The sequence below is a fragment of the Neomonachus schauinslandi genome, chromosome X (genome assembly GCF_002201575.2).
Source record: "Neomonachus schauinslandi chromosome X, ASM220157v2, whole genome shotgun sequence".
NCBI lineage: Eukaryota > Metazoa > Chordata > Mammalia > Carnivora > Phocidae > Neomonachus > Neomonachus schauinslandi.
The window spans coordinates 82,619,232-82,646,312 of NC_058419.1; the positions used below are offsets into that span (position 1 = coordinate 82,619,232).

General features: G+C 40.2%; 1 protein-coding gene across 1 annotated transcript; it reads left to right on the top strand.

Annotated features, from left to right (window-relative positions):
• Nucleotides 1-5,946: 5,946 nt before the first annotated feature.
• On the top strand, nt 5,947-6,732 carry LOC110571130 (centromere protein V-like protein 3). The gene has a single exon (XM_044911837.1). It carries the CDS (start codon nt 5,947-5,949, stop codon nt 6,730-6,732), a length of 786 nt encoding a protein of 261 aa, XP_044767772.1.
• Nucleotides 6,733-27,081: the final 20,349 nt, after the last annotated feature.

Below are 27,081 nucleotides of genomic sequence, written 5' to 3' on the forward strand. Positions count from 1 at the left end.
ATGAAAAATAAAAATGTTTTTTTAAAAAAGGGATTGATAAGATGTTGGTTGAAAAAGGGAAAAAGAAAAATTCAAAAAGAAAAAACGTTTAAAAAAAATTAACTTTGAAAGACTAAAGAATCATGGTAAAAAAAAACATGAATTCTTTGTGCGGTATTCCCCTAGTGCTGGAGTTCTGCCGTTCTCATTGATCGGTAAACTTGGTCTTGGCTGGCTGTTCTCGCTGATCTTCTGGGGAGGGGCCTGTTGCCATGGTTTCCAAATGTCTCTGCCGGAGGCGGAATTGCCCCGCCCTTGCCCCCTCCTGGCTAAGTAATCTGCTCGGGTTTGCTCTCCGGAGCTTTTGTTCCCTGCAAGCTTTCCGTACAGCTTTGGAGGCGGAGAGTGAAAATGGCGGCCTCCCAATCTCCGCCCCGGAGGAGCCGAGAACTCGGGGCCCCACTCCTCAGTGAGCCCCCAGAGAAAAGCCGTCAGTCACTCCCGTCTCCCTGGTCTCCGGCCGCACTCCGTGCTCACCCGGCCTGTGACCGCACGTTTCTATCTCTGGCACCCGACCCCGTGTGGAGTCTCCAAACCCAGCAGATCCCTGCGGTGCACTCCCGCGCGGCTCCTCCCGGGGGAGGAAGGGGAGTCTCCCCGGATCTGCCGCTTGTTGGGTCCCTGCTGGAGGAGCAGGGGCCCGACTGTGCCCCGGATCACGGTTTATGGCAATGCCGAGCTGAGAGCCCGCGCCTGGGCTCCGCCTCTGCAGCCGGCTTCCCTGCTCCGATACCTGGGAGCTCTGCCACACTCAGGCACCCCCGGTCTTTCTGTAACCCCGAGGGTCCTGAGACCACACTGTCCCGGAGGGTTCCACCCCCCGCTTAGCCACTGGAGCGACGTCCCTCAGCAGAGCAGACTTTTAAAAGTTCCGATTTTGTGCTCCGTGGTTCTATCACTTGCCAGAAGCGGCTGACGGAGGCCTCTCCCCCGCCGTCTATGCTCCCGAATATCGCCTTGGATTCACTTCTCCGCACGTCCTACCTTCCAGAAAGTGGTCGCTTTTCTGATGAGAGAGTTGTTGCTATTCTTTTCTTCGATCTCCTGTTGAGTTTGTAGGTGTTCAGAATGGTTTGATCCCTATCCAGCTGAATTCCTGAGAGGAGACGAAATCCAGGTCTCCTACTCCTCTGCCATCTTGCTCCGGCCCCCAGCAGCCTGGCTCTTTATCTAGACTTGTGGCTGGTACTGTATTTATTCAAGATAGCCATCTTGAAGTGGATGCCCCTGTGAAGTAGATCCCTTGGCAATCAAACCTTAAGTCAAGGCACTTGCATTACAAAAAGAAAAGCCAACTGTCAGAGCTTACACTACAGAACTAAATACACACACACAGATGAGTACACATAAAACTTGGGAAATTTGAATAACATTGGTGAATTTTATCAATAAAAATATCCTAGTTGTCATATTACAGTTTTGCAAAATACTACCATTGGGGGAAACTGGGTAAAGGGTACAAGGGATCTTTCCATATTATATATTACATCTGTATGTATATCTACATTTATTTCAATAAAAATTCAATAATAAATGTGTCATGATATGCCTAGGCATTGTTCTAAATACCATGCTCCACTAAAAGGAACCAGAGCTCTTTGTAGAAATGTGTGATTCCAGAGCTGGGAGTGTAAAAATCTAAGAAGAGCTTGGGACATCTGGTTGTTCCAGAAAACAAGGAAGTGGTCAAAGAATAATGGAGATATGCAAAAGGACACAGGATCCAGTTTGAAAAGGCTCCTGTGGGCCAAAGTTGGGATACTTTGCACTTAAAAAAATTAGTTCACTGTAAATTATTGAATTCAAGATTACTATTACTCCTACTCTTTACTCTGCAAACTGATAATTAAAGGTAAAGAATTAAGTATATACCCTGCCTTTCAGGGAGAAACAGTAGTCCATCCACACTTGATTAGAGAAAGTTCATGTTTATGGGTGAAAGGCAGCTAATAAAAGTAGAAGGAAAATTAAAATGAGAAAATCACCATTTTGGGGCACCTGGATGGTTCAGTTGGTTAAGCGTCTGCCTTCGGCTCTGGTCATGGTCTCAGGGTCCTGGGATCAGACCCCACGTCAGGCTCCCTGGTCAGCGGGGAGCCTGCTTCTCCCTCTCCTTCTGCTACTCTCCCCCTGACTCAAATAAATAAATAAAATCTTTAAAAACAAATCACCATTTTGTAATCAAACAACAATCAAACAATTGAAATAATTAGTTCAATCAAAGGTTATCAATGGATTTTTAAACCATTAGGCAAAAGTTGGAAAGGAACAAGATATTCACAGTGTCAAAATAACACCCCTCAGATTACTTGCTTATTGCAAAAGGAAAACTCTACCTCCACAATGGAGAAATCTGGCAATGATTATCTTAATGAAGATAGAGCATTTAGTATCATTACTAATGGAATAACTTGACATCATGAACCTCTGATGTGATGCGATATGAAGTATACAACATCTGCCAAAACAACATACTTGCCAAAATGTGTAACTTGAATCTAATTAAGCCTTTAGACCTGATTTTTAGCTGTAGAGGAAAAATATTGGGTAGAAGATCAATCTAAAGGACACTACAAGGAAAGAATCAGGCAAAATCAGCAATTGACTGGCCTGGTTGATTATTATTTTTTTTAACTTCATGTTTTTATTTAAATCCCAGTTAGTTAACATACAGTGTAATATTAGTTTCAGGAGTAGAATTTAATGATTCATCACTTATATACAATACCCAGTGCTCATCACAAGTGCCCTCCTTAATACCCATCATCCATTTAACCACCCCCCCACCTCCCCTCTAGTAGCCTTCAGTTTGCTTTCTATAGTTAAGAGTCTGTTTTCTGGTTTGCCTTTCTTTCTCTTCCCCCTATGTTTATCTGCTTTGTTTCTTAAATTCCACATATGAGTCAAATCATATGGTATTTGTCTTTCTCCGACAGACTTATTTTGCTTAGCATAATACTCTCTAGCTCCCTCCACATTGTTGCAAACAGTAAGATTTCATTCTTTTTTATGGTTGAGTAATATTCCGTTGTATATATATACCAAATCTTCTTTATCCATTCATCAATTGTTGGACAGTTGGGCTCTTTCCATAATTTGACTATTGTTGATAATGCTGCTATAAATATTGGGGGTGCATGTATCCCTTCAAATGGGTATTTTTTTTTATCCTTTGGGTAAATACCTAGTAGTGTAATTGCTGGGTCATAGGGTAGTTCTATTTTTAACTTTTGGAGGAATCTCCACACTGTTTTCCAGAATGGCTGCACCAGCTTGCATTCCCACCAACAGTTCCCTTTTTCCACATTCTTGCCAACATCTGTTGTTTCCTGTGTTGTTAATTTTAGCCATTCTGACAGGTGTGAGGTGGTATCTTATCATGGTTTTGATTTGTATTTTCCTGATGATGAGTGTTGTTGAGCATCTTTCATGCGTCTCTTAGCCATCTGTACATTTTCTTTGGGAAAATGTCTATTCATATCTTCTATCCATTTCCTTTTTTAAAAGATTTATTTATTTCTTTGAGAGAGATAGAGAGAGAGAGCATGAGCAGGGGGAGAGGCAGAGGGGGGAGGGAAACAAGCCAACCCCCTGCAGAGCTCGATCCCAAGATCCTGAGATCATGACCTCAGCCAAAATCAAGAGTCGGATGCTTAACGGACTGAGCCACCCAGGTGCCCCATCTTCTGCCCATTTCTCTCTCTCTCTTTTTTTTAAAGATTTTATTTATTTGAGAAAGAGAGAGCACATGAGAGGGGGGAAGGTCAGAGGGAGAAGCAGGCTCCCCGCTGAGCCAGGAGCCCGATGTGGGACTCGATCCTGGGACTCCAGGATCATGACCTGAGCCGAAGGCAGTCGCTTAACCAACTGAGCCACCCAGTCGCCCTCTTCTGCCCATTTCTTAACTGGATTACTTGTTTTTTGGGTGTTGATTTTGATAAGTTCCTTATTTATTTTGGATACTAAACCTTTATGGGATATGTCATTTGCAAATATCTTCTCCCATTCTGAAGGTTGACTTTAATTTTTGTTAATTGTTTCCTGCACTGTGTAGAAGCTTTTTACTTGATGAAGTCCCAATAGTTCATTTTTGCTTTTGCTTCCCTTGCCTCCAGAGATGTGTCTAGTAAGAAGTTGCTATGGCATAGATCACAGAAACTAAAAAGAAATAACCAAAGTTAATGTGTGAATTTTCATTAGATCCTGTTGAGGGGGAAAATCTTTTTATAAAACACATTTAGGAAACAATTTAGGATATTTAAATATATACTGGGAGTTAGATGAAATTGGAAAATTATATTGATTTGTAGATGTGATAATGATACTGTGGCTATACAAGAAATTAGGTCTTGTTAGCCTTAAAAATAAAGCTGCCAGTAATTTTACCAGCAAAAATGGGTTTATGTGGAAATAGCAGAGAATTGCAATCCAGGACAAGCAAGCTATGGCAAAACCATAGGCAAATCCAACAAACAAAGGAGAGGAATGTAATTTTATGGGGAAGAAGGAGGAATTTGGGAGATGTTGTTTTGAACAAAAGTCCATTGGAGAAAAGAAAGAGTTCAGGGTGATGACCATTTCTCATTGGCTGAGTTGCAGGGGTAGTGGATTTCTTGTAGTAGATGCAATATACATCTTTCCCTGTTAAGACAGGCCTATAATTGATCATTCTTTCCTGTTGAGATTCTTCTGTTAGGGGTCTGTAATTGACAATTCTTCCTGTAGTTTCCCTACCAGCCTCCCCTTCTAGCATCCCCAGTCCACTTTAGTGAGATTTTCCTTTATTTATTGTCACAGTCTCTATTCCTAGGACATGAGTGCTGAAATAGTGAGAGATTAAGTGGCATTGATGTATCTTACTTAAAAATATTTTTCAGGGCGCCTGGGTGGCTCAGTTGGTTAAGCGACTGCCTTCGGCTCAGGTCATGATCCTGGAGTCCCGGGATCAAGTCCCACATCAGGCTCCCTGCTCAGTGGGGAGTCTGCTTCTCCCTCTGACCCTCCTCCCTCTCATGTTCTCTGTCTCTCATTCTCTTTCTCGCAAATAAATAAAATCTTAAAAAAATATATTTTTCAAAAAGTATATACACATACACATGCATATATATGACAAAATGTTAAGAATTATTAAATCTGTGCGTGGATCTCTGCTTGCACCCAGTGTGTGTAGATGTCACTACTTAATTCAGAAAGCACATTTTGGAAGATTCCTGTTTTCCCAGGTACTGATTATACTGCAAGAAGGAGGATCCATGCTCATTTTGTGGGGTCTCTCCTCTGGCCATGCACAATGATCACATCAATTTCCAAAGAACAAAGTTTCAGCTTCATATTTATGATTCTCATAGCTGTTAATTTTTCTCAGTATAGATGGACAAATTAATGCATTGTTTCTTCTTTTACCTCTTATTCCTTGAAGACAAATTTACACAAGTAACCTTCTTGTCCTGTATTTAATTTAACACCCAGTTTCTCTCTTTGGGTCCACTGGTGTGTTGTAACATAGTATTGTGGGTCGTCATTTTTATTAGCCCGACTATAGTACAATTACACACTACACATTTTGTGTATGTTTCAGTTTGTCTCTTCTACACTAGATGAACACTGCTTATTTTAAACTGTTCCGTCTGCTGCTGCACGCAAGCTAGATAAAAGGTCTGCAGCATTTTCAGTGTTTCAATATTCTAAGGGTACGCTTCTAATTTGAATGAACAATAGAAAATATTTAGAAGGGACAGCTGATAGGCTTAGCCAGAATTTCAGGCCAGTAAAGGCTGTTTTGATAGGGTCAAGGGGTCTCTACATCACATTCAACAAGTGGCCAATCGGGCTGACGCAATGAGGCTGCTCAGCAACTTACTAGGAAACCAGGGGCGGTGGGCACGCGCTGGGAAGGCTGCAGGCGCCATGGGCAGGGTGAGGTACGGCGCCGGCACCCAGCCGCGGGGGCGGAAGCGGCCCGGGGATCCCGCCGCCGCCTGCGCAGCCATCGCGGTGATGGGCGCGCGGCGCCCCCCTTTCCACGTCCGCGTGGGGAGCCACGCGGCGGGAAGGAAGCCCGCGGCGGCCAGGCGGGATCCCGCAAGGTTGCGGCGGAAGCGCTGGTGGCGGCGGGCCCGGGAGGCAGGCTCCAAAGGGCCGCTGCGATCCCCGAAGCCGCCGGCGCCCGCCGTGTCCCCCGGCGAGATGGACCTGGGCGCGCAGCGGGAGCGCTGGGAGACGTTCAGGAAGCGGCGGGGCCTCAGCTGCGAGGGCGCCGCCAAGTTCCTGCTGGACACCTTCGAGTACCCAGGCCTGGTGTATCACACCGGAGGCTGCCACTGCGGCGCGGTCCGCTTCGCCGTCTGGGCCCCCGCAGACCTGCGCGTGGTGGATTGCAGCTGCAGGCTGTGCAGGAAGAAGCAGCACCGACACTTCCTGGTCCCGGCCTCGCGCTTCACTCTCCTGCTGGGCGCCGAGAGCATCGTCACCTATCGATCCCACGCGCACCCGGCGCTGCACAGCTTCTGCAGCAGGTGCGGGGTGCAGAGTTTCCACGCCTCTGTCTCTGACCCCGGCGTGTATGGCGTCGCCCCGCACTGCCTGGACGCCGGCACGGTGCGCAGTGTGGTCATCGAGGAGGTCGACGGGGGCGACTGGGGGGAGGAGGCCGTGAAGGAGCCCAAGGCCATCCAGAACGCGTCCCCCGAGTGAGCCCCTGCCTCTCCTCCCGAAGAGGAGCGGTGACTTGGGGCCGCAACACGGCTGAAACATGCCCGGTTCCCCCCCCTACCCCCCCCCCCCCCCCCCCCAGGAGCCACCTCAGTGCTTGTGAAGGGATTGCTGTATGAAAGAGGTCGGTTTCTGGACTGGTGAACCCGTGATGTCTCTCCAGCCCTCCACCCCTTCCCTTTCAGTGTTTTGCGACGGACTTGGACTTGCTAATGATCAAAAAACTGAGCACACGTTTGTCTGTCCACAGCCCTAATCTTCCAATCCAATAAACAAGTAGCGTCTCTACTTTTTCAAGTCGCCTTGTGTAACACTCCCTTGTATTCTTGATTCTTCATAGAGTTCTCATAGGTCATTTTCAGATCATTCATACGTACTGTACCGTTATGGTGCTATTGTGAACAAGATTGTTTTTAACGGCCGCACCTGGTGTATGTAGGACCACTCACTATATCCAAACACTTCTGTGAACATTTATTAGGACGTTTCCTACTGATTATCTGTGTGCGTGTGTGTGTTTCAGGTAAGCACTCACGTTTTCGCTACTTAGAGATAAGCATTGATTTCAGCCACATTGCTTATTTAATGTGTTTTTATATAATACGTTTAAGGCTCATTAGTGTGATATACCTCATTGCACTTACGTTTTCAAATGATGCTTCCATTTTGCTTGGTTTTGTTTTAGAAACTGCCTGTGGGTAGGGTGATGGGGAGACAGAAGAATGAGATAGATGTCTGTGCACTGTATGTACACCTTCTTTGATGTTTTGAAATTCCTATCTTGAACATGTGTTAAGTATTCAGATAAAAGGTGTTCCAGAAATAAATACTAAGTAGAAAACTGTGTATTTCTATGTTGTACATTATAAATCAGCATCAATTTATATGTAATTTCTTTATACCTGAGATTTTTATCAAACAGTAGGTGTCTTTTCCTATCAAATGATATGTATAAAGACCATCATTTAATAGCTTCATAGAATTAAAAAATGTGGATCTTCCATAACTTATTAACCAACCTCTTCTCATGGATAGTTGCCTTTTCCCCCAGCTTTTCATTATAATAGTAATATTTTGAAGGAGAAAAGTATGAATAAATACTCTCAGTGTTCTCTCCCTTGGATAAAAGGGCCTGGAACTCTTTCCATCTCTTTTTCTTGCTGTCTCTCTTCGGTACATATATTTCATTAGATGTGCATACAATATACATTGAATTAACTTGACGTATCTATCAACAACTTAAAAATGAACTAAATAGGTATGTGTTTCCATGTATTGCAAATAACATGACAGCCATCACACAGAAAAGCCATCATCCTTCAATCCTTACCTCTCATTTTCCATCATCCCCCCCACCCCAGCCTAGAGGAAGGAAATTTATGACTTGGTTTCCCTAACATGACCCTCTACTCCTCAAGCTTCCTCCTTTATTATTTGGAATAGTTTGGCCTATCCCTTTACTGCCTAGAGGCTGGGTTGAGGTAGAAAAGGGAGAGAGGGGGGGAGAGAACATGAACATGCATATATGCCCGTAGGAGATTCAGTCATCCTGGTGGTCAGAAAAGACCAAATTACACCTAGAGTTACACCTATGTGACATTCCATGGTCTACTGCATGGATGGGATCCAGAGAGAAAGAAAAAACAAATGGCTCAAGACTTCATGCTTCTACCATGTCAGTGTTTCTGTACCAATAAATGTGTGTATGTATAATTTCTCTGTTTCTGAGTGACTTTTCTTTCAAAGTGAATATTGATGTTTCTTCTCTGTGCCATGTGCAAATCATTCATGAATTCATTTTATTAAAAACTCACATTCAAGAGTTTCAGAGAGCATTGTTAACCTGCATACCAATAATGGGTCCTAGGCTGCTTTCCACCTGTGAGAATGCAGGTAGGGGACAGTTGTGTGGTGAAAAGGGATGGAAGACAGTGCTAGAACCTGAGGATGGACAAGCAGTTAGGAAAGGGAATGATCTCCCAGATATCTGAGGATGGAGATTTGGAGAGAAAGAGAAGCAATAACCAGCTCAGAACCAATGAGGAATGCTGGGGAAGGACAGAGGGGTTTAAGAGTCTTTGGGGGTTTTGGCACAGGTTGTGTGATGTCAGTGTTTTTTTCCCCTTCTGCATTAGCTTTTTTTCCTGTTGAACAAAAAATATTATTTAAAAACTACATAGTAAAGGTTTGTCCATGCACCATTAAAGTCATCATGGACACTGATAGTGAGTGGTCTGTGTGCCATCCTTTAGGCATCTCTTATTTCAAAGAAAGTGCAAGGACCTGGCTTGTGGGTCTGGGCTGAAATGCCAACTCTTCTACCTACTACTGTAGGCATAAAATCTGTAAAACCCACACTCTTCCTCACTGTGAGGACTAAATGAAGTCATACATAAAGTCTTCTGGCGCAGTGACTGATAATGCACCAAGAATTTGCTGTGGTTATTGCTCTTATTAGATCAGGACATTGATAAACAGAATCAATGGTCATAATTGTATTCAGCTCTAGGATTAAGACACCTCCATGTGCATTCTCTCAGGTGCCATTTTTTTTGAGCCACTTAAAGTGAGAGTCAGAGCAGTCCAGTGATGGGGTAAAAAAGGAGTAGTAAGCCATAAGTCTACAGGATGCTAAATGCTCCATCCCCTTTTAATGGCTTCGTCAAACAATATCCACTGTTTCCTCTCTGTCCTCATAGACATGTTCCTGTCCTCATCCATCCAAGCTGTTAAGAGGGGAATCACCCTAGACGGAACCTCATCCTACCCCACCTCATACCTTATTTTCTCTCCAGCTTTACCCCTTTTTTATCCCTACTGGGTGTCCAGCACTGCTCTCCATGCTAGGATAGAGCAATGAACAAAATGCAGTGCCTAGGCCCCTATCATTTCTGTCTGGTGGATGAGAGAGACAACCATGAGCTTACCACAGAGTGTGGCTAGGACAAGAACAGGGTGCTGGGGGAGCACAGAAAAAAAGCCCCTACTCTTGAATCAGTTAATAAACTTCTCTGGGCTTCAGTTTCAGGGTCCTCATCTCTAAAATTGTTACAATAATAATATTCCTTTCCTAATCTTGTCCTCTCTCCAGGGTGAGATATAAAGGAACCTAAAGAGACCAACTATATTCCAGGAGAAACCACGAACTCTGTGCCATTAGTCACACAGCAGGTTGGAGGCAAAGCATTCTAAGACCCCTGGGAATCTAGTCTATTCTGGGGAATGGGGGCAAGATTGGTGCCATTTCCATCTTTTCTTTATGTCTTCACATCTACCGAAAGGGCTTCTTTTATTTATAATGTATTCTTAAAATTATAGATTGTAAGTAACTAAATTTAGTGCTCACGGGTCATGCTCTAAAAGGGGTACCAGCAGTGGTATATCACCCTCCGGTGGACATTGTAAGTAATGTCACATTATTGCATGGTTTTACTGTTTAACACTTGAGAAATTCAAAGGGGATGGGTGATGCTTTCTTCCCCAGAGTCTCTGGGAAAGAAGCCCAGTAGTTGGGATGCTTTTCTCTACAGTAAGTGTTCCAGGAATTACAACCAACAAGAACAGTTTCAAGTAGAAAAAGAAGACTTGTCTCTTTCTGTGGGCCTCTTTTCATGAAGGAGATCCTTCATAAAATCATTGCCCCTGGATACTATTTCCAGTTTCCCTTTTCTCACTGAATGAAATCTTGCACTAGTTAGTATATACTATTAGGAAAAGAACCTCTATCAGTAAATTTCAAGTCTTTAGTCATGTCTGTTCATCCAGCTTTATCGGTGACATATGAATAGGAAATTGATGTGGACGCATTATTTCTGCTTTTTATCCTTATCCTATGAACTGAGACTTCCAGCTATCACAGTGCATTCCCTTACATTAGTATGCCAAATCCTGAAGTAGGCTCTGGGATACTTACCTGGTCTCAGTCTTCGTGGAGCTCACAGAATGTTGAAGGAGACAGACAACAAAACAAGAAACTTCAAAAAACTGTAGTAGGTTCTCACAGTGATGGGGAAATTCAAGATGTCCTGATAATACATACCCAGATGAGGGCAAGCCATAGCGTTTCAAAGGAGGAGAATTTCCATATGAGACATAACAAATAAATAGGGGTTGGTCAGGTGGAAAGGGAACTAGAATTTCCCAGAGAAAAGGAATAATATATATGAGGTCTTGGAAGTCAGAGAGAGTATGATGCACATAAGGAACAGACTTCTATTCTGACCTCTTTATCAAATCATAAATTGTATTTGCTTGTTGTTTTCTGTAAGCATTTTGAGGGTAAGGATCCTATCCAATTCTTTATGAACCCCAAGTGCTTAGTACAGTATCTGACATATAAATATTCAATAAATAATCTATGTATGTATAAACTAAGAGCACCCACTATGTGCCAGGCACTGAAAAAGAGCTACTACTGTATTTTGATAAAATTCAGGCTTATTTAGAAAGTATATAAATTAAAACATAGCTATTTCTTGCCAAGGGTAAAAAAATTTCAGAAAAATGTATGTATCATTTGAGTAAAAAGGAGTGGGGAAACAACTAACCAATGTTTTGCTTTTGTTTTTGTTTTTACACAGAAAGTCCATTTTTTAATTTTATTATGTTATGTTAATAACCATACATTACATCATTAGTTGTTTTTTTTAGCTTTGAGCAACCAATTTATTCAAAAAACCAAAAACTAATAACACAGGAGTTATTTTTTTACCACCCATTCCAGAAATTCCTATAGGAACCTCTGTTTTTGCTTTGATGATCTTTAGCCCAGTGCCCTAGAATCATCTGGGGCGATTGATAAAAACCAGGATTTCCAGGTCCCATACAAAGGATTCTGATTCAGCAGGTCTGGAGTAGGGTTCAGGAATTTGCCTTTTTACTGAGTTCCTCAAACAATATTATTATTATTATTATTATGTTATGTTAATCACCATACGTTACATCATTAGTTTTTGATGTAGTGTTCCATGATTCATTGTTTGTGTATAACACCCAGTGCTCCATTCAGTACGTGCCCTCTTTAATACCCATCACCAGGCTAACCCATCCCCCCACCCCCTCCCCTCTAGAACCCTCAGTTTGTTTCTCAGAGTCCATAGTCTCTCATGGTTTGTCTCCCCCTCCTATTTCCCCCCCTTCATTTTTCCCTTCCTGCTATCTTCTTTTTTTTTTTTTAACATATTTATTTCTGATTTCAAAAACAACAAATATATAGTGTAAGGAAAAACAGAAAAGTATAAAATTGCAAAGAAAAAAATTATTATCCTATTACCACAAAACAGCCAAGTATAAACATCTCCATATACTTTCTTAAAGAAAAAAAAAAGCTTCGGGGCGCCTGAGTGGCTCAGTCAGTTAAGCGGCCAACTCTTGATTTTGGCTCAGGTCTCAGGGTCCTGGGATCGAGTTCTGCATCTGGCTCCAGGCTCAGTGGGGAGTCTGCTGGAGGATTCTTTCTCCCTCTGCCCCTCCCCTTGCTCACTCTCTCTCTCAAATAAATTCAAAAATAAAATAAAATTTCTTCTTTAAAAAAAGCTTTATTAAGGGATAATTGATAGACAAAACCTGCACATATTTAATGTATACAATTTGGACATATGCACACAACCATAAAACCTTGACCACAATCAAGGTAATAGATATATTCATTACTTCCAAAAGTTTCCTTGTTGCATTCTTTCTTTTTTAAAATTTTTTATTTGAGTATAGTTGACACACAATGTCACATTAGCTTCAGGTGTACAACATAGTGATTTAACAGGTTTATATATTATGCTATGCTCACCACAATGCTATTACAGTATCACTGACTATATTCCTTACGCTGTGCCTTTTATTTCTGTGACTTATTCATTCCATAACTGGAAGCCTATATCTCCCACTCCCCTGCACCCATTTTGCCCATCCCCCACCCCCCTCCTCTGGCAACCATCAGTTTGTTCTCTGTATTTATAGGTCTGATTCTGCTTTTTGTTTGTTTATTAATTTGGTTTTTTAGATTCGATATATAAGTGAAATCATGAGAGACTATGGACTCTGAGAAACAAACTGAGGGTTCTAGAAGGGAGGGGATGGGGGGATGGGTTAGTCTGGTGATGGGTATTAAAGAGGGCACGTACTGCATGGAGCACTGGGTGTTATACACAAACAATGAGTCATGGAACACTACATCAAAAACTAATGATGTAATGTATGGTGATTAACATAACATAATAAAAAATTAAAAAATTTTTAAAAATTAAAAAAAAGCAAAATCATGTGATATTTGTCTTTCTCAGTCTGACTTATTTCACTTAGCATAATACCTTCTAGGTCCATCCATGTTGTTACAAATGGCACAACCTCATCCTTTTTATGGCTGTGTAATATTCCATTGTATATGTACATGACATCTCCCTTATCCATTTGTCTCTTGATGGACACTTAGGTTGCTTCCATATCTAGTCTATTGTAAATAGTGCTGCAACAAACATAGTGGTGCATATATCTCTTTGAATTAGTGTTTCTGTTTTATTGTGTTTTCTAATAACCACTAGTGGAATTATTGGATTATATGGTATTTCTATTTTTAATTTTTTGAGGAACATCTATACTGTTTTCCACAGTGGCTTTACCAATTTACATTTCCACCAACAGTGTATGAGAGTTCCTTTTTCTCCACATCCTCACAAACACTTTTTATTTCTTGCCTTTTTGATTTTAGCCATTCTGACAGGTATAAGTTAATATCCCATTGTGGTTTTCATTTGCATTTCTCTGATGAACTAACCAGTGTTTTTGAGAATTCTTGAACATTTACTGTACATGCTATTATGTCCATGCATTAACCTGTTTAAACATGAATAAATAAAATCCATTAAATTTATCATATTTATATGCTTGAATATCTATGTGTGTGCATTTGTATACATGTATATTCTTGGATGTGCATAAGATATGCATTAAAGTTTGTAAATAAACAAATCCAAAGTAAACAATATATATTTTCACACATGTGTACTCATAGAAATGGCTTAACCATCTCCCTCATCACCTCTACCTCCCTCTTCCTTTTGTCCTCCACTCCTATACCTTGCTTCAAGGTCTTATGACCCATTTTATCTAACCAGCTCTTCAGATGTCACCTGCACTGCTCTGGAACCACTAGTCAGCACTGGGAGGCCAGGTCATTTGATGTGTGTGTGGGGAGTGGGGAGTTGAGGTATTAACTTGATATATACTGACAAATACTTAACATGTTTTTCTAAGCATAATTCTGGCACGAATTTTGGTTTTTAACTTGTTTAAGTTAATGAGTAAGACAAAACTCAGATATAGGTAAAGACCTATATCAGAATATCACTAATTCATCAGTGACTTCAGGATTCTCTTTGTTGAGTTGGACAATAGCTATCAAATACTAAAAAACTAGTTCTTCAATTTTGTGTCCTATTCACACTGCAATGGCCACAGACACAAAATACATTTCAGCTTAATCTGCATTATTAATATATTTTACTTCACTTTCTTAATTTTAGACAATCAACATAACCATAAATTGAACCCTGATTTCCTGATCTCCACTGTGTGGTGTAAATACCCACACCATGGCCTATTTCAAGTTACCAATGTGAAGTCATTGAATACATACCTAAGAAGAGATGTGCAGACAAATTACATATAATTTCACTCATATGTGGAAATTAAGAAACAAAACAAATGAAGAAACAAAGAAAAAAGAGACAAACAAAAAACAGATTCTTAAATAGAGAGAATAAACTGCTGGTTGCCAGAGGTTAAGTGGTTGGGGGGAAGGGTGAAATAGGTAAATGGCATCAAGAGTACTTATCATGATGAGCGCTAAGAAATGTATGGAATTGTTAAATCATTATATTGTACACCTGAAACTAACACTGTATGTTAACTATACTTCAATTAAAAAAAAGAGATGTGCAGTTGTATACCATTATATAACATTTCCACAACACATACGAAACACAAAAATAACTTCAAGAACATATACACAATAGTAAAATGTAATAATTAGGAAAATAAATTTTGAGTATTTTTTAAGTTCATATAATTTAATTTTCAATCATCACCTGTAACAAGTTGGTATGTACCACTGGTCTTGAGCCCTTTCTCTCCACAGATTCATGTAACTTTGAGGCAGACCCTAACCAATCCATCACAAGAGAACTCCATCTTCTACACTCCTCGTCCAGCTGAACTCCAGGACTAAAATTAGGACTGTATTTCCCTAAAAGTACCTTTCTTTTAAACCTCAAGGCCCTTAATCTAAACTTAAAGTCTTTAGTCTCCAGAAATCACTGGCTCTAGGCAGTCACCATCATCTTTGGATTTGTTAGACCTATGCAGAAACTTCACTATGCTCAATGCTTTGTTCTTATGGTCTTAACGCCGGTCTTTCCTGGGGCAATCCTTCACTTTGTGGTAAAAGAATATTAAAGAACTCTTAGTAACATTCTTTTTCTTAAATTTTATCTTAACTCCAGTGTAGTTAACATGAAGTTTTATATTAGTTTCAGGTGTACAATAGAGTGATTCAACAATTGCATACATCACACAGTGCTCATCATGACAAGTGCACTCCTAATCCCCATCACCTATTTCACCCATCCCCCCACCCCTCCCCTTTGGTAACCATCTGTTTGTTCTCCACAAGTTAAGAATCTGTTTCTTGATTTGTCTCTCTCATTTTTTTCTTTTGTTCATTTGCTTTGTTTCTTAAACTCCACATATGAGTAAAATCATAGGGTATTTGTCTTTCTCTGACTTATTTCACTTAGTGTTATACTCTCTAGCTTGATCCATTTCCATGCATGTGGCAAGATTTCATTCTTTTTATGGCTGAATATTTCATTTTATATACACACCACTTCTTTATTCCTTCATCCATTGATGAACACTTGGGCTGCTTTCATACTTTGACTATTGTAAATAATGCTGCAGTAAACATAGTGGTGCATATATCCTTTCAAAGTAGTGTTTTTGTATTCTTTGGGTAAATACCCTGTAGTGTGATTACTAGATCATATGGTAGTTCAATTTTTAAATTCTTGAACCCCCATACTGTTTTCCACAGTGGCTGCACCAGTTTCCATTCCCACCAACAGTGCACAGGGGTTCCTTTTTCTCCACATCCTTGCTAACACTTGTTCTTTCTTGTGTTAATTATTTTAGCCATTCTGACATGTATGGGGTCATATCTCATCGTAGTTTTGATTTGCACTTCCCTGATGATGAATGATGTTGAGCATCTTTTCATGTGTCTGTTAGCTATCCATATGTCTTCTTTGGAGAATGGTCTGTTCATGTCTTCTGCCATTTTTTAAAGATTTTATTTTTTATTAAGCAATCTTTACACCCAACATGGGACTTGAACTCACAACCCCAAGATCAAGAGTAAGACCCTCTTCCAGTTGAGCCAGCCAGGTGACCCTGTCTGCTGCCCATTTTGAAACTGGATTATTTGTTTATTGGGTGTTCAGTTGTATAAGTTCTCTATATATTTTGGATATTAACCCTTTATCAGATATGTCATTTGTAACTATCTTCCCCCATTTCAGAGGTTGCCTTGCAGTTTTGCTGAATGTTTCTTTTGCTATGCAGAAGCTTATTTTAACGTAGTCCCAATAGTTCATTTTTTGTTTCATTTCCCTGGCCTCAGGAAATATCTAGTAAGAAGTTGCTATGGCCAATGTCAAAGAGGTTACTGTCTGTATTCTCTAGGATTTTGATGGTCTCACATTTAGGTCTTTCATCCATTTTGAATTTACTTTTGTGTATGGTGTAAGAAAATGGTCCAGTTTCATTCTTTTGCATGTTGCTGTCCAGTTTTCCCAACAGCATTTATTGAAGACACTGTATTTTTTCTATTGGATATTCTTTCTTGCTTTGTTGAAGATTAGTTGACCATATAGTTGTGGGTCCATTTCTGGGTTTTCTGTTCTGTTCCATTGATTTACGTGCCTATTTTTGCGCCAGTACCATACTCTCTTGATCACTACAGCTTTGTAGTATAACTGAAGTCCGGAAATGTGATGCCTCCAGCTTGGCTTTTCTTTTTCTTTCTTTTTTTTTTTTTTTAAAGATTTTATTTATTTATTTGAGAGAGATAATGAGATAGAGCATGAGAGGGGGTAGGGTCAGAGGGAGAAGCAGACTCCCTGCCGAGCAGGGAGCCCGATGCGGGACTCGATCCCGGGACTCCAGGATCACGACCTGAGCCGAAGGCAGTCGCTTAACCAGCTGAGCCACCCAGGCGCCCATGGCTTTTCTTTTTCAAGATTGCTTTGGCTGTTGGTGGTCTTTTGTAGTTCCATACAAACTTTAGGATTGTTTGTCCCAGCTCTGTGAAAAGTGCTGGTGGTATTTTGATAAGGATTGCATTAAATGGGTAGATTGCTTTGGGCAGTATAGTCACTTTAACAGTATTTGTTACTCCAATCTATGAGCATGAAATGTTTTTCCATTTCTTTGTGTCATTTTCAATTTCTTTCATAAGTGTTTTATACTTTTCAGAGTATAGATCTTTTACCTCTTTGGTTAGGTATACTCCTAGGCACCTTATGGTTTTTGGTGCAATTATAAATGGGATTGATTCCTTGATTTCTCTTTCTGCTGCTTCATTATTGGTGTATAGAAATGCAACTGATATCTGTGCATTGATTTTATATCCTGTGACTTCACTGAATTGTGTATCAGTTTTAGGAATTTTTTGGTGTAGTCTTTCAGGTTTTCTACATAGAGTATCAGATTATCTGCAAGTAGTGAAATGTTGACTTCTTCCTTGCTGATTTGGATGCCTTTTGTTTCTTTTTAGTACCTGATTGCTGAGTGGTGAGAGTGGACATCCCTGTCTTGCTCCTGAGTATAGAGGAAAAGCTCTCTGTTTTTGTCCACTGAAGATGATATTAGCTGTGGGTTTTTTGTATACGGCCTTTATGATGTTGAAGTATGTTTCCTCTATCCCTACTTTGTTGAGGCTTTTTATCAAGAATATATGCTTTACTTTGTCAAATGCATTTTCTGCATCTTTTGAGAGGATCATATGGTTCTTATCCTTTCCTTTATTAAGGTGGGGTATCACATTGATTGATTTGCAAATACAGAACTACCCCTGCAACCTAGCAATAAATCCCACTTGATTGTGGTGGATGATTCTTTTAATGTACTGTTGGATTTGATTTGCTAGTATTTTGTTGAGAATTTTTGCATCGATGTTCATCGGGGATATTGGCTTGTAGTTCTCTTTTTCATCGAGGTCTTTGTCTGGTTTTGGAATCAGGGTAATGCTGGCATTGTGGAATGAGTATGGAATTTCCCTTCCATTTCTATTTTTTGGAACAGTTTGAGAAAAATAGGTCTTAACTCTTCTTTAAATGTTTGATAGAATTCACCTGTGAAGTCAACTGGTCCTGGACTTTTGTTTGTTGGGAGATTTTTAATTATTGATTCAATTTCTTTGCTGGAGATCAGTCTGTTCAAGTTTTTTTTTTTTTTTTTTAATTTCTTCCTGTTTCAGTTTTGGTAGTTTATGTGTTCCTAGGAATTTATCTATTTCTTCCAGATTGCCCAGTTTGTTCACATATAGTTTTTCATAATATTCTCTTAAAATTATTTGTATTTTTGTAGTGTTGGATGTAAGTTCTCCCCTCTCATTCATGATTTTATTTATTTGCATCCTTTCTCTTTTCTTTTCTTTTCTTTTTGATGAGTCTGGCTAGGGGTTTATCAATTCTATTTTTTTTTAAAGAGCAAGCTCCTCGTCTCATTGATTTATTCTACTGGATTTTTTTGTTCATTTGTTTCTGTATCATTTTTCTGCTCTTTATTATTTCCCTTATTTTTTCTGGCTTTAGGCTTCATTTGTTGTTCCTTTTCTAGCCCCTTTAGGTGTAAGGTTAGGTTGTGTATTTGAGATTTTTCTTGCTTCTCGAGGTAGGCCTGTATTGCTATATATTTCCTTCTTATGACTACTTTTGCTGCATACCAAATATGTTGGGCCATTCTGTTTTCATTTTCATTTGCTCCCATGTATTTTTAAAATTATTCTTTAATTTCCTAGTTGACTCATTCATTCTTTAATAGGATGTTCTTTTTTTAAGATTTACTTATTTGAGAGAGAGAGAGAGAGCGTGCATGCACAAGCAGGGGGAGGGGCAAAGGGAGAGGGAGAGAGATAAGCAGACTCCCCACTGAGCAGGGAGCCTGATGTGGGGCTCAATCCCAGGACACCAGGACCATGACCTGAGCCAAAGGCAGACCCTTAACTGACTGAGCCACCCAGACACCCCTTTAATAGGATGTTCTTTAACCCCCCTGTATTTGTGGTCTTTCCAAATTTTTTCTTGGGGTTAACTTGAAGTTTCATAGCATTGTGATCAGATGCATGGTATGATTTCAGTCTTTTTGTACCTGTTGAGGGCTGATTTGTGACCTAGTATGTGATCTATTCTGGAGAATGTTCCACATGCACTTGAAAAGAATGTGTATTCTGCTGTTTTAGGATGAAATGTTCTGAATATATCTGTTAAGTCATCTGGTCCAGTGTGTAATTCAAAGCTATTGTTTCTTTGCTGATTTTCTTCTTAGATGATTTGTGCATTGATGTAAATAGAATGTTAAAGTCCCCTACTATTATTGTATTATTATCAATTAGTTCCTTTTATGTTTGTTATTGTTTTATATATTTGGGTGCTTCCAAGTTGGGGGTGTAAATATTTACAATTGTTAGATCTTCTTGTTGGATAGACCCCTTTATTATGATATAGTGCCCTTCTTCATCTCTTGTGAGGGATGGGATGGCTGGGTGATAGACACTGGGGAGGGTATGTGCTATGGTGAGTGCTGTGAATTGTGTAAGACTGTTGAATCACAGACCTGTACCTCTAAAACAAATAATACATTATATGTTAAAAAAAAAAAAGAAGAAGATAGCAGGAAGGGAAGAACGAAGGGGGGGAAATCGGAGGGGGAGATGAACCACGAGAGACTATGGACTCTGAGAAACAAACTGAGGGTTCTAGAGGGGAGGGGTGGGGGGATGGGAAAGCCTGGTGATGGGTATTAAAGAGGGTACGTACTGCATGGAGCACTGGGTGTTAGACGCAAACAATGAATCATGGAACACTATATCAAAAACTAATGACGTAATGTATAGTGATTAACATAACATCATAAAACAAACAGTCTTTGGTTTAAAACCTCGTATGTCTGATATAAGTATTGCTACTCTGGCTTTCTTTTGACATCCATTTGCATGACAAATGTTTTTCCATTCCCTCACTTTCAAACTGCAGGTGTCTGTAGGTCTAAAATGAGTGTCTTGTAGGCAGCATGTCAATGGCTCTTGGTTTTTTATCCTTCTGACACCTATGTCTTTTGATTGGAGCATTTAGTCCATTTACATTCAGAGTAATTATTGCTAGATATGAATTTAGTGCCATTTTATCGCTTATTTTGTTGTTGTTTCTGGAGATTTTCTCTGTTCCCTTCTAGTCTTTTTCCCATTCAAAGAGTTCCCTTCAATATTTCTTGCAGGACTGGTTTAGTGGTCATGAACTCCTTTAGTTTTTGTTTGTCTGGGGAACTATTTCTCCTTCTATTCTGAATGATAGCCTTGCTGGATAGAGTATTCTTGGCTACAGATTTTTCCCATTCAGCACATCGAATATATCATGCCACTCCCTTCTGGCATGCTGCTAACCTTATTTGTCTTCTTTTGTAAGTTAAGGACTTCTTTTGTCTTGCTGCCTTTAACACTTTTTTTTATATTTTGCAAATTTAACTACAATATGTCTTGCTGTTGGCCTGCTTTGGTTGATTTTGATGGGAGTTCTCTGTGCTTTCTGGATTTGGAAATTTGTTTCCTTCCCCAAATTAGTAAAGTTTTTCAGCTATAATTTCCTCAAATAAACCTTCTGCCCCCTTATCTCGCTCTTTGTCTTCTGGGACTCCTCTGATATGAATGTTATTGTGTTTCATGGAATCACAAAGTTCCCAAGTCTACTTCTGTGATCCAGGATTTTTCTTTCCTTCTATTGTTCAGCTTTATTTTCCATAATTCTGACTTCTATATCACTTATTCATTCCCCTGCTTCTTCCATCCTTGTGGTTATTGCATCTAGTCAATTTTGAATCTTGGTTATTGCATTTTTCATTTTGGCTTGATTGGTTTTAAGCTTTTATCTCTGCAATAAGGAACTCCCTGGTGTCCTCTATGCTTTTCTCAAGCCCAGCTAGTATCTTTATGATTGATGCTTTAAATTCTGGATCAGGCATATTACTTATATCTGTTTTAATTAGATTCCTGGCTGTGGCCTTTTCTTGTTCTTTCTTTTGGGATGAATTCCTCCACCTTGGCATTTTGTCTAGGTCTCTTCTTCTGTGTGTTAGGAAAGCCTGTTACGTTTCCTGCTCCTGAGAGTAATGGCTTTATTAAGAAGATGTCATACACTGTCCAGGGCCTGACGCATCAGGAAGTGTCTCTGATGGATGCTGCATGCACTCTACTGCTGTGTTATGGCTGCTCTATCCCTAAGGTCAGTCCTCTGCGGGGTTTCTCCTTGCTTGCAGTGGGGAGCGTTTTGACCTTGGCCAGAGTTTGGTGACTCTTAACTGGGTGTGCTCTGATCTGCTTGTTAAAAGAGACCTGATGCTATTTCCACTAGAGCTAAAGCTTTGCACAACTTTATGGTCAGTAGATGTGGTGTGTGCAGGGGTTTGTGCTGGTCTTCAGGTGGAGGGGCCCACTGTACTGGTTCTCAGGCACATTTGCCTGGGAAAATCAGGACCAGCAGAGTGCAGGGTGGTGGAGCTTGGTGTAAGAAATTTAAGCAGCCTGTGTTGGCGCTGTGCTGTTTATTGAAGTTAGTTTATGCTGAGGTGCTGGGGAGGGAAATGGCACCCAGCCAGCTCCTTTGCCCCTGGAGACGGGAGTTTGTGCTTGCTGCTGTCAGGGAAGCCCTCCCAGAAGAATGAATAATTTCCCCTCATGCATTGTACGTGTTTTTCAGATTGCTGTTTTCCCACTGTGTCTGGGTTGCTTGCCTGCCTGAACCAGTGCACTGCACTTTGGGTTCTATCCCAGCCAGGTTGGCTGAGTTTTAAAACTCCAAACTTAAGGGACCTTGTGTGGCAGGGACCTGCACTCATCTTCTGCAGGAGGGTCTCTCCATGCTGGGACTGATGCAGGTTTAACCCAGAAGGGTGGTCCCACCAGAGTGCAGGAGCATGGGGTTTGGAGCAAAGTGCACTAAAGATCCAATGTCCAGGTTATGCACACTCAGCAGGTGTCTCTGTGCCTATGCTGAGGGGTGGGGGAGGGGAAATGGCACCTGTCAGCTCCTTGGTCCCCAGAGAGGCAATGCAATGCCACCTCTCTCAGATGCACTGCAAGAAGGGGCAACCATCTCTCCCAGTGTGTCTCAGGTGATTCACATATTGCACCCTCTGACCCCAGGTTACCTGCTTGCCTTTTCTCTACAGGAGTACTGTGGCACACTCAGGGCTTTATGCCAGCCACTCCATGGACCTCTAAAGCTCCAGTTTTTGAGCCCTCCTGGGTGCAAATATGCAAGAAAATCAGCCCCTCCTGTTTTCCCAGTCAATGGCTTTGGGGAATTGTTTTCCTTGTGTGATCCCTTGTGCACTCTTCTCTCTCTCTTTCGCCTCTCACTGTGACCAGGGCTCTCTCCCCTTCACAGCACTTGCTATCCTTTTCTCCCCCAAACCACATTTCCACACCACCTACCTTCCACGATGTGGCCTCCTCTCTCCTTCTAGTTGGGCAATTTGATTTATTAGTCCTCAGATCGATTTCTTGGGTATTCAGAATGATTTGATATTTATCTAGCTGTGTTCAAGGGACAAGGCAAGCCTAGGGTCCTTCTACTACTGTGCCATTTTAACTCCTCTGTATTACATTGATTGACTTGTGAATGTGGAACCACACTTTGCATCACAGGAATAAATTCCACTTGATCATATTGAATGATTTTTTAAATGTATTTTTGGATATGGTTTGCTAATAATTTTTTGAGGATTTTGCATCTATGTTCATCAGAGATATCGGCCTGTAGTTCTCTTTTTTTGTAGTGTCTGTATCTTCTTTTGGTATCAGGGTGATGCTGTCTTCATAGAATGAATTTGGACATTTTCCTTCCTCTTCTATTTTTGGAGTAGTTTGAGAAAAATAGGTATTAACTCTTCTTTAAATGTTTGATAGGATTCATCTGTGAAGATGTGTGGGTCTGGAATTTTGTTTGTTGGGAGTGTTTTGATGACTGATTCAATTGCATCACTGGTAAATGGTCTGTTAAAATTATTCATTTCTTCCTGATCCAGTTTTTGGAGGTTATATGTTTCTAGGAATTTATTCATTTCCTCTAGGTTGTCCATTTTGTTGGCATATAATTTTTCATCACATTCTCTTACAAGCCTTTGTATTTCTGAGGTATTGGTTTTTATTTCTCTTTCATTTCTGATTTTGTTTATTTGAATCCTCTCTCTATATATATTTTTTGATGAGTCTGCCTAAATGTTTATCAATTTTGTTGATCTTTTCAAAGAACCAGCTCCTGTTTTCATTGATCTGTTCTATTTTTTTTTAGTTTCTATATTATTTATTTCTACTCTAATCATTATTATTTCCTTCCTTCTGCTGGCTTTGGGTCTCATTTGTTCTTCTCTTTCTCACTCCTTTAGATGTAAAGTTAGGTTGCTTATTTGAGATTTTTCTTGCTTCTGGAAGTAGGCCTGTATTGCTATAAACTTCCCTCTTAGAAGCACTTTTGCTGCATCCTAAAAGTTTTGGATTGTTGTGTTTTCATTTTCATTTGTCTTTATGTATTTTTGGATTTCCTCTTTGATTTCTTCGTTGACCCATTCATTGTTTAGTAGCATTTTATTTAACTTTCATGTATTTATGGTCTTTTCAGATTTTTTTTTGTGTTTGGTTTCTAGTTTCATAGCACTGTTGTCAGAAAAGATGCACGTATATACATCTTTCAGAACTCAGTCATTTATTCACCACTTTTAAGATTGTTTACAATTCTGGATGCCACTGTGCTGTTTTTGTCTAATGTTTTCAGTAAAACTGAATGACTTTTAAGATTGTGGCAAAATGCTCAGAACACCCAAAGAGGTTAAGTATGGCTTTTTTTCCTTCTTGAGATGTACTTATATTTCCTGCTTTGGGGGGACAGAGCAATTTGTTTGAATGCTTTCTGAGAGGGAAAAATCATTGCCATTTATAATGTCCTGCTGTCATTCAAAAACTGTCCTGAGGAGGGTCCTTTATTGAAAAAATTGTTCCTGGTAAAAAGAATGCAAATTGGAAGCTTGGAGTTGGCTTCTGAGAAAACAGATGACAGAGGGGAAGGAAAATGGGGAAGCTTCTATTCTTGAGAAATCAAGAAGTCTGATAAGGAATGGAGTATTCAGAAAGAGGGTAAAAAAACTTGGGTAATTGCCAATAGGGAAGGAAATCTGGGGGTAAAATCAGAGATATTTAGAGGAAAATTTATGAAAAATTTCCAAAGAGTATGTAATGTCAATGCTCTTCCCCATCATTCCACAAAGGCCTTGATATGGCTGTGATATGCTGTATGTTTATTGCCAAATAAAACATATATATTACTGCAGAAGTTTTAATATCCAAGTAGCACTAAAATTTTTGTGTGTGTCACCAGGTTTCTGTGTTCCACACTTTTGGAAGCTCTTATTTTCAGGAAAAAGGGCTTTGAAGTTAGACAGGACTGGATTAGAAAGTTACACATGAAGGTGGTGAAACAGGTGAACAGTTAACAATCTTGTGTATAATAAGCCATTTTGCATTTCACAGCCTAAGATAATCCCTCAGTCCTGGATTATAGTATCCTTTACATATAGTTGCTGAATAGTACATGCCATTCCATGAAGAACATTTCCACTGTGCCTGTGTTAGCCACATATCAGTGTGGTGGGAAATATGCCAAGATACCTGGGATCCTCAGGCTATACATGGGGAATATAAGGCTGGGGGCAAAATCATTGATATTTCTATCTTATCTTTTTTGTCCACACACCTAAGTCCTGGACCGATTGTACATTTAGGAGCTTTGTGCTATGAGGGCTTATAATAACGGACTGTAAATGATTCACATTTACACTCACTGGACCATTGCAGACCGTATCAGTAGTGGAGTAGCGACCTCCAGTGGATATTGGAGGAAATTGTACAATCTTGGATTGTTTGGGAAGCCAGCATTTTTGGCTGGCTCATTTTACCATGTCTGGAAGGATTCCCTGAAGTCAGCATACAGTTGATGTCTGTCTCCAGAGGGTCAAAGAAATGAGCCTTCTGACATCAAAAGATACTTCACTTAGCATGCTTTGCTCTGCAACAAGAGTTTCAGGCATCAAGTCTAGGCACAATGGCATCCAGCAGAAAAAGAAGACAGCCCTCTCCCATACTTCTCTTTTGAGAAGCAAGAAAATCATTTTCAGAAATCTCCTGTCCCCAATTCTATTTCCAATTATATTTTCCTGAGCCTTAAAAAGATCTTTGTCCATTTGGGATATTAGTGATTGGCTTCCATCATCTTCCACCCACTAAATATCCAGCTTCTTTATTTGTGCCCTTTCGGACAACTCTAATCTGTGTTGGATGATGAGGAGACTATGGGGACAAAGTTTTTGTATTGGTTCTTGGGGTCCAAATAAAATAGACTTTTCCCAAATCTGCCTGTCAGGCACTGTGTTAGATTCTGGGATGCAAAAACGAGTGAGACAGAGTTCGTGATTTCTGCTAAAAGAGACAGAAAATAAAAAAGAAACTATAGCAAACATGTGTAAGTGATCTTTGAGATACAAGACATTCGGGATACTCTGACACCACACAGGATGGAAATCCCTCCTAGGTTAGAGTGGCCTCTAAAGGAAGAAATTTATAAGCTGAGACCCAAAAAGACAGTAAGAGACAGGCAGACAAGTGTGGAGGAACAAGTTTTCTCATAGTGGGAACACTGAGGTCCTGAAAGTCAGAAGAGTTTTAATCAGGAAAGGATGCTGTATTTTGTCAAATGCTTTTTCTGCATCAATTGAGAGGACCATATGGTTCTTCTCTCTCCTCTAATTAATGTGTTCTATCACATTGATTGATTTGCGAATGTTGAACCACCCTTGCATCCCGGGGATAAATCTCATTTGGTCGTGGTAGATGATCCTTTTAATGTATTGTTGGATCCTATTAGCTAGGATATTGTTGAGGATTTTGGAATCCATATTCATCAGGGATATCAGTCTGAAATTATCCTTTTTGATGGGGTCTTTGCCTGTTTTGGGGATTAAGGTAATGCTGGCCTCATAGAATGAGTCTGGAAGCTTTCCTTCTGTTTCTATTTCCTGAAACAGCTTCAGGAGAATAGGTATTATTTCGTCTTTGAATGTTTGGTAGAATTCCCCAGGGAATCCATCAGGCCCTGGACTCTTGTTTTTTGGGAGGTTTTTGATCACTGCTTCAATCTTGTTACTGGTTATTGGTCTCTTCGGGTTGTCAATTTCTTCCTGTTTCAGTCTTGGCAGCTTATAGGTTTCTGGAAGGCATCCATTTCATCCAGGTTGCTCAGTTTATTGGCATATAGTTGTTGATAATAATTTCTAGTAATTGTTTCTATTCCCTTGGTTAGTCGTGATCTCTCCCCTTTCATTCATTATTTTATTAATTTGGGTCCTTTCTCTTTTCTTTTGGATAAATCTGGCCAGTGGTTTATCAATCTTATTAATTCTTTCAAAGAACCAGCTTCTAGTTTCGTTGATCTGATCTACTGTGTTTCTGGTTTCTAATTCATTGATCTCAGCTCTAATCTTAATTATTTCTCTTCTAATGCGTGGCTTAGGCATCATTTGTTGCTTTTTTTCTAGTTCTTTAAGGTGTAGAGTTAGTTGGTGAATTCAGGATTTTTCTATTTTTTTGAGTGAGGCTTGGATGGCTATGTATTTCCCCCTTAGGACCACCTTTGCAGTATCCCATAGGTTTTGGACCGATGTGTTTTCGTTCCCATTGGTTTCCATGAATTGTTTAAGTTCTTCTTTGATTTCCTGGTTGACCCAAACATTCTTGAGCAGAGTGGTCTTTAGCTTCCAAGTGTTTGAATTTCTGCCAAATTTTTTCTTGTGATTGAGTTCCAGTTTTAAAGCATTATGGTCTGAGAATCTGCAGGGAATAATCTCAATCTTTTGGTATCGGTTGAGACCTGATTTGTGACCCAGTATGTGGTCTATTCTGGAGAAAGTTCCATGTGCGCTTGAGAAGAATGAGTATTCTGTTGTTTTAGGATGGAATGT